Source organism: Malus domestica, chromosome 12 (genome assembly GCF_042453785.1).
Source record: "Malus domestica chromosome 12, GDT2T_hap1".
Classification (NCBI taxonomy): Eukaryota; Viridiplantae; Streptophyta; class Magnoliopsida; order Rosales; family Rosaceae; genus Malus; species Malus domestica.
In genome coordinates, this window is record NC_091672.1 from 4469418 (window position 1) to 4482817 (window position 13400).

Consider the following 13400-nt stretch of genomic DNA (forward strand, 5'->3'; position numbering starts at 1 on the left):
TGGTAAAACGATTACTTCGTAGCCACTTTTTTCTAAAGACTCGTCATACAAGACATCACAAGAAATTAAGCTGCGCATTCAAATGGAAAACGAAAAAAAATTACATCTGCATTACATAATGGGAGACAAAATTTTACCAAAACTGTGACAGTCCAAAAGGAACAAAGTTTTCAATATTGTACATTCTGACTATGCAGCAACTCTACCACAGCAGACACAACTGCCTTTCCCTCGCTGGAGATGTCCAATCCTGGGTTGTCAATCTTCCTGTTCAAAAGCTTGTCAAGTTCACCACGCAGTTTCTGCAAAAAGCCACAACGAAAGACAAATATTCAGAACATTGTTTTCACTATCCAAATAAAATAGTGTAGGAGCAACTACCGTCCTCTAGAAGTGATGGTTTAACATAAGATCTCGAGAGCCATTACCCGAATCAATTCTAAAACACTCTTTGATGCAGAGAAATGAAGGTAACCTCCAAGCATCTCAATGCCCTCCCCGGTCTTGCTAGGGATAAGACTACCACCAAATAGAAGTAGAGCATAATCTGATAAATTCGTAGAGTCTCGGATGTAAATGCTGGTTGTCTTCACCTTTTCACTATAAACCATGTAAGGGAGAGGGAATAAATGAACCCCAGCATTGACTGATGCAGGATGGATATCAACTTTACCGACTTCCTTAGTATAGAATGCTGTCCGCTTTCCTCTTCTTTTACACTGAACGACATTCGGATAGAGCCCAGCACACAGGACCGCACACACCATCTCCAAGTCATGGCTGTATTGATTGTAAGCCTGCCCGCACGCACATGTTATATTTAGTTATTGCACATCATCCAAGTGAACTAAAAGTTAGAGCTGAAAACTGAAAATCAATTTTAAACTTGTCAATTTTTATGTAAAATTTGTTCCATATTGTCTTGTAATTAGGAAAAAGAGCAGCAAATAAACAGAACATAAAACGATTAACAAACGAGCCCTTAAAGGAGCTTACATTAGCACCCCTGGATTTGTCAAGAAAGCCAATATTTGATAATAGATCAAGAAACTGGATCCTCATATCTTCCATCATCTGCAATGTTACAGGGGATAAAAAGTTCTCCCAGCAGAACGACTTTCCTTCTCCCGCTCCATTTTGTTTTGCATCTTTCCATCCTTCAAAAGCTTTCACAAGAGCTATGTGATCACTGCAAGAAAATAAATAAACAGATACAATAATATAGAGGAAAGCTCAACCTTGTAACACTCAGCAATATGCCTCAGTTTAATGAGCTGTACCTGAAAGAATCACCCGCAAAGGACCTCTTTGCAGCATCAGCATCCTCTTTCCTATTTATTGGTAGTACAAATGGGTCACGATGAGCGAGAGCAGCTGCAATTGTTAAAGCAGGATTGAGGCATTGAAATATAGAACCCATTAAAAGCATCTTCCCAATGTTTGGATCCAATGGTAGAGTGCAAAGATGGCGACCTGTTACGTAAGATATTTGGTCAACTACCAGAGCAGATATTCAGTAGAGACATAAGTTGCATAAAGTGATACATACCAAGCGGGGTAAGCTCCTCTGTGTCATCTAAAGCTCCAATGGTTTTGAGAAGTTCAATTGCATTTTGAACTGCAAGAGAATCTGGTGGCTGAAGTGCCTTTGCCAAAAATGACCCAACAGCTCCAAGTTGCAAACTTTTGATGTGGAGGCATAGCTCTTGCAAAGGCGTCCGGAGGATTTCAGGTAATTGATATTGGAGCATTGCATCATGGATCATTTTCGGATATAGTCTGTAACAAACTCCAGGTTGCACACGGCCAGCACGCCCTCGCCTCTGAAATCATTGCACCATAGCAATAAAATTAATGCTCATTTAGCCAAACATAAAATGGCTCCGGCTTGGTCTCAGCGAGTCCAAAATACAGGCAAAGCCTCATATTCTCTTACTTCTGCTAGTAAATTATACCTGATGTGCTGAAGCCTTTGAAATCCATGAAGGTAATAGACAAGCCAACTTGTTTAAAGCATCATAACTGGTTTCCTTTGCCTTTCCGCAGTCTATGACATACACAACATCATCTATGGTGATACTACTCTCGGCTATGTTTGTTGCTAGCACAATTTTTCTGAAAACATAAATACAAGGAAATTTAATATTTGGAAAACAGGTGAAGTAAACAAGATTAAGGAGGTCTTAATAAAATATAACAATATGGATCATGCAGGGTAATGTTGATTACCAACAAGTTAGCTCACAACAAAAGCACATATTTCATTTTCAATCAGTTCAAACAATTGATTCAACTGAAGAAAACACTAAGCATAATGATTTTTAATTGTATAGACAAGAGCATATGGTCCAAAGGACATGGAGATAAAAAATGAAATATAGAAGATAAGATCAAATGATGAATCTCAATGCCTAAACAGAATAGAACTTCAAATTCTTTCAACACTACATGCTTGCCTTTTATTAGGGGGAGGACGATCAAATATCTCTCGTTGATTGACGGTAGGCATTGACCCATGCAGGGGAAGAACCATATATTTTGTGGGATCTCCAAGGAATCTATTTCCCTTAATTTTGTCAAGTAACTTTGATATGTCATCCCAGCCTGTAAGGAATACAAGAATTGCTCCATCTCTCTCATTGCGACATATATGTTCAATTGTCGCCTCCACCTACAAAAGTTATGATGATTTGAATGCAAATTTGTTTTATCCATTTTTAACAAAGGACGAGAATTCATTTTCTACATAGAAAAACTTCCGTCAGCATGACAGCATATGCTCATTAGAGAGTGAGATGCAACACATTCTTCAAAGCAACAGAGACATGCGGGTGCTAAAGTAAGTGATTTACCAGCCCCAAATCAAGCTGTGAACCAGACCAAGCTTCAAGAGACTTTCTTGTAGCTGTGCTGTAATTTTTGAACTGAACATCAATATCGGCATCCTGCATGTCCAAAGCATTATCCTCATAACTACTTAACACAAACAATATAGGAAATGCTCAAGCTAAAAATTATAAACACAGACATTCTTTTGATTATAAGTCTATGCTGTCAAATATTTTAATGAACCAAGAGCTGTATCATTTCTCTAAACATGTACAAGTATTAAAGATGTGTACTAGAAGATAATTAGGTAGATTTCAATGAGGACATTGAGAATAATAAGGGAATGCTGGATTGCCTCAAATAATTCAGTTAAAGGATCTTTCTTGGAATCTTGCTGTCTCCTTCTCCTGGAATTTCCCCCCTCAAAGTTGTCATACTCTGACTTGACAGCGTAACGAGTTTTCTCCAGAATATCTTCAAGAAATAACTCTGCCACAGGAAAAGTTAATCCCTGCCATTTTTCAACAACAATAACATTTAAACATGTATCTTAAATTTGAACTCAAAAGATTCAAGTAAATCAAAAGAAAAAGAAGAAAATTATACTGGTATATGTATTGTTGGGGAATTTCCAAAGTATTTGGAGAACAAGTCGGCATTGATGGTAGCACTCATTAGAATTAATCGTAGATCTGGACGCCGAGGAAGAAGGTCACGCAAAATTATGAGTAAAAAGTCCTCATTCATGCCTCTTTCATGAATTTCATCAACTAGCAAGTGGCTCACGCCCGTTAATTCTGGGTCTTGAACCTGTAGTTCAACATCAAATACAAGAGAGTTGTCACGGATAGTATAAATTAAATGGATTAGAAAGATTGCATGTATAATGGTGCCATTGGAATACAAGCATATTACCATCAATGATATAGCACTAACTTAAAGAGTATATCAAGGTAACTTAGAATGTATTAAATGTTACAAAATTGTTACCACTACCAATATCATTAGAACTAATTAATCATTAGAACTAATTATAAAAACTAGAAAAATATTCCCTAGATGATAGCTTTTACAGAAAATAAACGGGAGAGGTTTCTAAAACATGGACTAACAAATGTTCCAACAATCACCATTGTTTTGCGAAGTATAATTATACACTTTAACATTACTTTTCTGAGTGCTAGGATGCACAAAATTATAACTCGTGAATAAACAAAAACAACTTGTTTTCCCAGGGGAGATCTAAACAATTATTTATCTCAAGGTCTCAGAACAAACAGAAACCTAAGGACTGAATCAAGCTACACATCAAGCAACTTCCAAGTCAGGAAGTTAAAAAAAAAAACATATTTATACGTTGTTGAAGGCTAGCTAGGGAAGAAAACAAGGACTAATCAGGATACCAGTCTAAACCAATTGTTGGAAACATAACAGATAAAACATATTACCAACTGTCGAAGTAACACTCCAGTGGTGCAAAATAACAGTCGTGTTTGAGCAGTACGCTTTGATTCAAGACGGATCTGATAACCAACAGTTTCACCAAGATTCTCTCCCCTTTCAGAGGATATACGAGCTGCAACAGATACAGCAGAAATACGACGAGGTTGTGTGCATATTATGTTGCAATCAGCACCATGCAGACGTGAGATCTCATCTTCTAGAATAAATTGCGGAAGCTGTGTTGTTTTTCCGCAACCTGTCTCCCCAGAGACTACCAAGACCTGGATTGTAAACAAATTTAAGAAGTGTAAGCAAATTAGTGGCATCTTGGAAAAAAGGATCAGTTATATGGTAAACAGTTAACATAACCTCTATTCCTGAACATATTTGTAAAAAGTACCTAGTCATCAGACCAATATAGACCACTAGATCAAGATCAACTAAAATGATGAACACCTAGTCAATACTGTTGATATATTCCACCTTCATCCTTTATTCTTCCTAGCAAACATCTAAGAAATGCTTTTCAAATTTTGACCTAAATAAATGTGTATCTTCATGCCAAATTATCGTGGAAGGTTGACAAGTGTACCCTAAAATTTACATAAAGTAAGCTGTACACACATCTGGGGATTCATTGCAAAATTGCAATATGCATCATGAGCCATACCAAGCTATCTCGAACTGGTGTTGTATATTTACAAATACACTGACCAATGAATTTCATCTGATGCAACTCACAGAGTGTCCCAATTAGGTTCTCTCTCTCTCTCTCTCTCTCTCTCTCTCTCTCTCTCTCTCTCTGTGCAGAAGATGTTCAAACCATATTTTTTCCGTTTAGACTAAAATAAACATCATAAATAGCAATTCATACAAGAGTTCAACTTGCATAGTTTCTGGATAAAAAGGAGAATTTTAAATGAAAGTGGGCAAAATATTGCACCTGATTTTCTGAAACAGCTTTCAGAAACTCGGACTTCATTTTGAAAGCAGGAAGCTTTTCTCGAAACGATTGCATTGCTTTTAAACTATTGCTCACCTGCTCATAAGTAAGCAATAGCACGGATAAATCTCCCAACAAAACCCATTAAACGAAACAAGAAGTATGATATGCATGTATGTACCTTCATTTTTTCCTGTTTCTCCTTAAGTTGAAGGCTGAGTTTCTCTTTCTCATTAACATTATCAGGCTCTAACTGGGCTACAGGTTTACTCGTAATTACGCTAGCTGAAGTTTGTCTGTTTCCCTGCCCTGACCCAGAAGGCCCACTGACAGATATTTCCCCCTGTGACGGCGAGCTGTGCAAAAGACTCCCAACTCTATTGGCAGTCTCTGTAGACATTTTAATCTGTACAAAACACAAAAATGAATACTCCAGTACAAATTTGAAGCATTGTACCAACGCCCATTAAGTAAAGTCGTACCTCTTTCTGTGTGGAACCATGGCGCTCATCAAGATCTGCCCGGTAGTCCGGCAATGGAACTTTGCTGACCACCAAAGCCTTCCCTTTATTGTATGCATGGCTTTCTTTCCCCAAGCATAAAAAAACATGCAAAAAATGAAATTGTAAGACTAATAAGCAGCTTTGTTTTTACCCAAAATATAAATAAGAGGACTATGCATTGCACACCAAATGTACGAAATAATGTCATAGTGAGGCTACTTACAAGTAAAGCCCCAGTTGATAAGCCATGTCATATAGAATTTGCTGATCATTCCGGCTAAAATTACGCTTAATTACCATCTCCTGCTCCGCTCCGTTCTTCATCTGCTCCATCTTTCCCCACCATTCGGTCTCATCAAGCACTTCCATCTGCCAAGCATATCATATTCATTACATCTACAGGCTGTTCGTTATCCACTAGAATCCAACTTTTTTGTTTCCGAAACCCACGAGTCAAGGTGATTTAGCTACATTCATCATTTTCGAAAACTATAAATTCGTTTCAAATAGAATACCAAGCAACCCATATCAAGAACTTCCATCTGCTGTCCATATCATATCCATTATCATTAGGGCCTGTTTGGTACCCATATTATATCCAATTTTTGTTTGTTTTCGAAACCAATGAGTTAAGTGTGTACCAGACAACTCCTTAATTTACCACAGATACTCTAAACTCTTCAAATTTCAATTAACCAAAGCAAAACACATAATCTAACCCACTGCCTACCTGGACAGCCTGCTGCCTCAGTCGCTCTGCGCGCCATACCGGGTCCCACCAGCGCTGTTCTCCGCCGCGGCCGCCTCCACCTCTGCCGCCGCCACCGCGACCGCCACCGCGGCGGCCTCCGCCAGAGTTAGGGCCGCCTCGGCGACCGCCTTGGAAGTTGGTGCGTCCGGACATGGCGAGTGTCGAGATCCCAGGGCGAAACGCGAAGATTTTGGGCGCGGCGAGGAGGTGTCGGGGAAGCGGGCAGCTTGTTGTTGCGCCAAGGAGTAAGCGCACTGACATTTATAACAAACACACGGACTGCACTTCCCACTTCAGATATGTTTGTGCGCGCTGCTGCGCACGGGCACGCGTCCAAGTGATGTAATTGGGCTTCCCACCGACAAACCCGATAAAGCCCAAATAATTACCCGACCCGAATACCGGACAACAAACGAAAACAAAAACAAAAACGAAGTCGTAGAAGCTCTTCTCTGAGTTCTCTACGCAGATTTCATCCGCCAGAATCGCTCGTTCTCTGATCTTCCATTGACGCCCGGGATCTGAGAGAGCCCAGCCCCCGCCTGACTCACCCGACCCGCATCGACCCGGTGAGTGACTCAGTTCCGTCATTTACTCCGAGTCGCCGTCGCCAATTTCACCGCGCATTTCCAGAGAAATGGTGGATCCGGCGAATACGCCACTTGGCAGAATGTTATTGGAGGAGATCACTCCCGTCATCATGGTCCTCCGTACGCCCCTCGTCGAAGAAGCTTGCCTCAAGAACGGCCTCACCTTCGTTCAAATGCTCAAGCCCTTCTGCGTCTTCAACAACATCGACGGTGAACGCCACGCGCTTATTTCTCACTTCTCTACTAATTTATGCACCTATTTATGTGCGTGTTAGGGTTTCTGATGGTGGAATTTGAGTGGAAATTGAGATTTTTGTGTTTCGGTTTTGGTTCAGTGCCGGTGCGGACTGCGAGTGATCAACCCTACAGGCTTCAGAAGTTCGGGTTGCGGTTGTTTTATGAGTCCGATATTCGGCAACCAAACTTAGAGGTAACTTTTCGATTGTGCTGTTTTGTTGCTGTGAAAATGTGGGAACTGAAAAAATTGGAGTTTAGGATTTTTATTAGAACTTGGGAAGGTACAAACCTTCACTTCAGTTGGAGTATGATTGTGTTAATTAGTTGAAAACCCGGAAAAGAGATATGCGAAAGCGTCAAACTTGAGTTAGTTGAACTCAAGTTTTCTTGGCTACTAATTTGACTAGTGGATATTGGTAAGCTACTAGGCTGGCACATATAAACAGTTGACTTGATTTTTGAAAGCACGGACATTAACCGAGAGATGGGAAAGGGAAAAGGGAAAAAGGACTATACTTGTTAGATATTGAGTACACAGAGGAAGCATTAAGAAGAAATTTAAGCTCAAGTTGAAACAATTACAAGTCCAACTTGTTATATGTTAAATGTTCCTCGTTGGCTGGTTCTATCTCTTATGTACACTGTGTTGCTTTCCATCATGGTATGTTTCTCAGTGAAGCAAAGGGAGAAAAAAATGAGAAGAAGTATCATGTTGAAGTTTAGGTGGGTTTTGGCCCTTTTGGGTTTGAATATTATATCTGTTTTGCATATGTAGTTTTATAGTTAAGGTTAATTTCCTCTCGGATTCTCAACTGTCTGAGCCTGAGATATATTATTTAACGTCACCTAGGTAGCAAAAGAAAGGTTGAAACAAGTCATAACCCAGGCTGCGGAGAAAGATCTTTCTGAATTGTGCTCGGACCTACCTCAAATTGATAATGCATTATCCAGTAAGTAATATTCCTCATATAGATCCGTGGTCAACATTCTGCTCTCAAGGGAGTTGTGTTGTGGCCAACTATTTTCTGTTATATTTAATTTTAGATTTTGTGAAATTGATTGAGCAATTATCTTTCATAGGCTATTCTCTGCACCTGTGTTGTACAATTGAAATTGAAATGAATGCTTATTTTTACCCAGATCTGCATTTTTAACATTGATTATGGCTTTCCTTTGCAGTATCGGAATCTGAAGTTCAACCATCATGGTTTCAGTTTTTCAATAAAGAGCTTGTGCATACAGTGTCTTTTTCAGACCATGAAGCTTTTGATCATCCTGTGGCATGTAAGATGTTGAAACTTATAAAGTACCTATCTTTTGCCTATCTAGTTACAATTTAATGACAAAGCTCAAAAAGTCTGGTCCACGCTATCAGTCACAGAATCGTAGTTCTCAAAATGCTAGTTTTTCTTTTTGTGGTATTAATTGGTGGTCTGATGTAACTATCTTGTTTGATTTTACTTGCAGGTCTCGTTGTAGTTTCTTCAAAGGATGATCAGCCCATCAACAGATTTGTTGACCTCTTTAACTCGACCAAGTTGCCCTCCCTTCTTACTAATGGGGCAATGGACCCAAGGATTTTGAAGCATTATTTACTAGTGCATGATAATCAAGATGGACCTTTAGAGAAGTAAGTACCTTTCTGGCCTTCTAATCATGTTAGAAAGTGACTGAAGAATCTGCATGGCCATAAAACTTTTATACCTGTTGGTCAGCAGTCTCAAAACTTATCAAATTAATTTGTGTACACATTTGACTGAATTTAGTAAATATAGGGAGGTAAGGAACTAAGGGGTATTTTTCATACCGTCAAGGTACATGGAGTTGAAACAAGGTAAGCTAACATTTTATTTATTTATTTATTTATTTATTTTTGAATCTAGTGTCTCCGGGTCTTTGACCCGACTACTCACTAGGCCACCCGCCTGACCCCACAACATTTGGTAGGCAAGAAACTCTAGCAATTGCTAGGTGGGTACCTTGAGAGGTGTCGAACCCCAGACCTCTTGGTAACAAACCAAGGGCCTGACCATTAGACTAAACACTCTTAGGTCAAGGTAAGCTAACATTGATAATCCAAATAGTCTTCTTAGTTCTCTTATAAACTATATTAGGATTATTGAGCTTCATAATCAAGGTGTTCAAGAGTGTTATGGTGGATATCAATGTTCAGATAAGGGTGTCCCTGATTTGGGTGTGAGTTGCGAAGCTGGTGGGTGGCCTTGATTTATCTTGGGCACCCTTCGGGGTGTAATCCATGCTTTCTGAAATTCGGGGATTATGAATTGTAAAATTCTGGGAATGTCCGTGTTTGCCTAGAGGTTATAACTCATGCTCATGCAGTCAGTCTTAAGTACTATTCCTACTAATTTCATGTCTATATTTAGACTCCCAAAGAGTGAACAAAATCCTAGAGATTTTCTACAGGAAAGGATGAAGATTTGAAACTTTTTTTTAATAATGATTCAACTTCATTAACAAAAGAAGCAAACAGAGAGGGGGGTCTAGCATACCAGCCCGAACACTCCTACCACAACAAGACCACAAACCCAAGCAAACAAAAACAAACAACAGCTGAGAACCAAAAACAGCCAGACTAGCAAATAGCTGCCTTCCAATCTAGACAAAGGAAGGAAACTGATATTCCAGTGTGAACTCATTAGAAACAGAAGACCATTAGACTGATAGAAACTGAAGTTTATTTGCTCCCCCATAATCCTTGAAGATCCTTTTATTTCTCTGCATCCAAACAACTTAAACCACAGCATGAAACATACAGACAAACAATACCCCGGCTTTGATGAGGAAAGACAATGCTTTGGTATTACCCAAGAGATACCTTCTCCCTGAACAACATCAGCCATAAACTCAAAGTCACAGGACAATGAAAAAAGGTGGTTGGTTGATTCAGAGGCAAACTCCGCCGTGTAAGTTTATCTTACATTGCCGGTCCCAAGCCCGGATAAAGGAGGAGGGGGAGGGCGTCAGGTAGTCGACAGCTGGCACTCCATGATCACGTCGAATCCTTATGAAAATGAATCCAGAACGAAATCGCGCTAAAGCTAGGGCGTCACCCGTAAGTGGCGCGCTGTGTGGCCCGAGCACAGTGATAAGTGAGCAAGGGTCGCTGTATCTCCATCGGCACCCGGATGCAGTGTTAAATGAGCAAGGGGGCTATAGAAACTTCTTTTCGAACAACTCCACTCAAAGTTGTTTGGGAGCATATGCTCCTATCAACTTTACACGGGACACACAAAAGAAGTACTTTGATCCTATTAGACGGGGAAGGGTGAAGAAGCTAGGACAGAAAGGTAGTGTTCAAGAGAGCAAAATGCGTTTAGGAACGTGGAATATAGGAACCTTGACGGGAAAATCTATGGAAGTAGTAGAAGTTATGGTGAGGAGAAGGATAAATATTATGTGCCTACAAGAAACTAAGTGGGTTGGTCGTAAGGCAAAGGATCTAGAAAACTCAGGGTTTAAACTATGGTATTCGGGCACAAATAGAACGAGAAATGGTGTTGGCATCATCGTGGACAAGACCTTGACACAAGATGTTGTAGATGTCAAGAGGGTAGGAGATAGAATCATGGCAATCAAGATTGTAATAGGACAAGAGCTTATCAACGTGATTAGTGCGTACGCACCTCAAGTAGGGTTGGATACAAGTTCGAAGGAGAAATTTTGGGAAGACCTTGGAGACTTGGTGCAAGGAATTGCTCAGACGGAGAAGTTATTTATAGGAGGAGATTTAAATGGACACGTGGGCAGGGAGACAGGTAACTATGGAGGTTTTCATGGTGGCCATGGTTTTGGGGAGAGAAACGAGGATGGGGAAGCTATCTTGGATTTTGCAATTGCATATGATCTCTTCTTAGCCAACACCTTCTTTAAGAAGAGAGAAGAACATGTGATCACCTACAAGAGTGGGTCGTCAAAAACACAAATAGATTTTCTTCTAATGAGGAAAGGGGATCGTATAACTTGTAAGGATTGCAAAGTTATACCAGGAGAGAGCGTGGCTAATCAACATCGCTTGTTGGTGATGGATGTACATATCAAAAGAGAGAAAAAAAACAAGACTTGGAAGTGCCCAAGGACTAGATGGTGGAATCTAAAAGAAGAAAAACAAGCCATTTTCAAAGAGAAAGTAATCACCCAGTGTGTGTGGGATAGAGAGGGGGAAGCTAACCAAATGTGGGATTCCATGGCTAGTTGTATCCGAAAAGTAGCAAAAGAGGTATTAGGAGAGTCCAAGGGCTTTGCCCCACACCAAAAGGAATCTTGGTGGTGGAATGAGGAGGTACAAACAAAGGTGAAGGCTAAGAAGGAATGTTGTAAAGCCTTATACAAGGATAGGACCGATGAAAATGGTGAAAGGTATAGAAAAGCAAAGCAAGAGGCAAAGAAAGCTGTGAGAGAAGCTAAGTTAGCGGCTTATGACGATATGTATAAGCGACTAGATACCAAAGAAGGAGAGTTGAATATCTATAAACTAGCTAGAGCAAGGGAAAAGAAGACAAGAGACCTAAATCAAGTGAGGTGCATCAAGGATGAGGATGGAAAGGTTCTTGCTACAGAGAACGCGGTTAAAGACAGATGGAAATGTTATTTTCATAATCTTTTCAATGAAGGTCATGAAAGGAGTGCTTCTTTAGGGGAGTTGAGTAACTCAGAAGAGTGTAGAAACTACTCTTTTTATCGTAGAATCCGGAAGGAAGAAGTGGTTGTAGCTTTGAAGAAGATGAAGCATAGAAAAGTAGTAGGCCCAGACGATATACCAATCGAAGTGTGGAAAGTTTTGGGAGAGACAGGTATAACATGGCTCACTGACCTTTTCAATAGGATTTTGAAAACGAAGAAGATGCCAAATGAGTGGCGAATGAGCACTTTGGTGCCTATCTACAAGAATAAGGGCGATGTACAAAATTGTATGAACTATAGGGGTATTAAGCTAATGAGTCATACAATGAAGCTCTGGGAGAGAGTCATTGAGCATAGATTGAGGCAAGAGACACGGGTTTCGGACAACCAATTCGGGTTCATGCCAGGGCGCTCAACCATGGAGGCAATCTATCTCTTACGAAGATTGATGGAAAGATATACAGATGGGAAAAAGGATTTACACATGGTCTTTATAGATTTGGAAAAAGCGTATGATAGGGTCCCAAGAGACATTCTTTGGAGGATTTTAGAGAAGAAAGGAGTACGAGTAGCATATATCCAAGCTATACAGGATATGTATGAAGGAGCAAAGACTGCCGTAAGAACTCATGAAGGACAAACCGAAAGCTTTCCCATAACTGTAGGATTACATCAAGGCTCATCCTTAAGTCCTTACCTTTTTGCGTTGGTAATGGATGAGTTAACAGGACATATTCAAGATGATATTCCTTGGTGTATGCTTTTTAACAGACGATATAGTGTTGATAGATGAAACTCAGGAAGGGGTAAATGCAAAGCTTAACCTTTGGAGAGAAGTGTTGGAATCTAAAGGTCTTCGCCTAAGCCGATCAAAGACAGAATATATGGAGTGCAAGTTCAGTGCAAATGGAGGCCAAAACGAGTTAGGGGTGAGGATCGGAGATTAAGAAATACCAAAGAGCGACCGTTTTCGTTACCTAGGATCTATCTTGCAAAAGAACGGAGAATTAGATGGAGATCTCAACCATAGAATACAAGCTGGATGGATGAAGTGGAAGAGTGCATCCGGCGTGTTGTGTGACCGCCGTATGCCACTGAAGCTCAAGGGAAAATTTTATAAGACGGCAATAAGGCCGGCGATGCTGTATGGCACAGAATGTTGGGCGGTGAAGCATCAACACGTACACAAAATGGGTGTAGCAGAGATGAGGATGCTTCGTTGGATGTGTGGGGACACGAGAAATGATAAGATTAGGAATGAGGATATCCGGGGTAAAGTAGGAGTAGCTGAAATTGAAGGAAAGATGAGAGAAAATCGGTTACGGTGGTTTGGACATGTGCAAAGAAGGCCTACTGACGCTCCGATTAGAAGATGCGACTATGGGACAGAGGTTCAGGGCCAAAGGGGTAGAGGAAGACCTAGGAAACCTTTGGAAGAGACCCTAAGAAAAGACTTAGAG

General features: G+C 40.3%; 2 protein-coding genes across 7 annotated transcripts in view; one reads left to right on the forward strand and one right to left on the reverse strand.

The window, feature by feature from the left end:
* LOC103449624 (DExH-box ATP-dependent RNA helicase DExH1) lies at positions 1-6778 on the reverse strand. Of its 2 annotated transcripts, none has more exons than XM_029090375.2 (16): positions 6449-6778; positions 5942-6087; positions 5698-5797; positions 5397-5621; positions 5216-5311; positions 4278-4553; positions 3436-3639; positions 3185-3340; positions 2853-2945; positions 2457-2671; positions 1956-2115; positions 1550-1823; positions 1281-1473; positions 997-1189; positions 429-797; positions 1-302 (listed from the first exon to the last, which is right to left on the reverse strand). In XM_029090375.2, the coding sequence occupies exons 1-16, from the start codon at positions 6728-6730 to the stop codon at positions 171-173; spliced, it is 3114 nt and encodes a 1037-aa protein (XP_028946208.1). In that variant the 5' UTR covers positions 6731-6778; the 3' UTR covers positions 1-170. The 2 variants fall into 2 exon arrangements, with proteins under 2 accessions (XP_028946208.1, XP_008387180.2); XM_008388958.4 differs by having other exon boundaries at positions 5698-5801; positions 6449-6745.
* The window catches only part of LOC103449569 (uncharacterized), a 21724-nt gene continuing 15092 nt past the window's right edge, over positions 6769-13400 (forward strand). Inside the window, exons 1-6 of one of the 5 annotated variants that reach the window (XM_070810206.1) lie at positions 6908-7269; positions 7395-7489; positions 7971-8019; positions 8147-8246; positions 8476-8580; positions 8764-8926. In XM_070810206.1, the coding sequence (XP_070666307.1) occupies positions 8862-8926 (65 nt within the window). In that variant the 5' untranslated portion in view covers positions 6908-7269; positions 7395-7489; positions 7971-8019; ... (1 more) ...; positions 8476-8580; positions 8764-8861. Of the gene's footprint in view, positions 7270-7394; positions 7490-7970; positions 8020-8146; positions 8247-8475; positions 8581-8763; positions 8927-9071; positions 9131-13400 lie in introns of those variants that run through there. The other 4 variants (XM_008388895.4, XM_029090373.2, XM_070810207.1 and 1 more) reach the window with 4 other exon arrangements.

What these genes read in the sequence shown, in the direction of transcription:
- LOC103449624 (XM_029090375.2), bottom strand. Translation starts at nt 6,730, where the DNA reads ATGTCAGTGCGCTTACTCCTTGGCGCAACAACAAGCTGCCCGCTTCCC. An exon ending in CCCCAACAATACATATACCA is followed by an intron (nt 3,341 to 3,435) that starts GTATAATTTTCT and finishes GAAAAATGGCAG; the next exon opens with GGATTAACTTTTCCTGTGGC. An exon ending in CGTCCTCCCCCTAATAAAAG is followed by an intron (nt 2,116 to 2,456) that starts GCAAGCATGTAG and finishes TTATGTTTTCAG; the next exon opens with AAAAATTGTGCTAGCAACAA.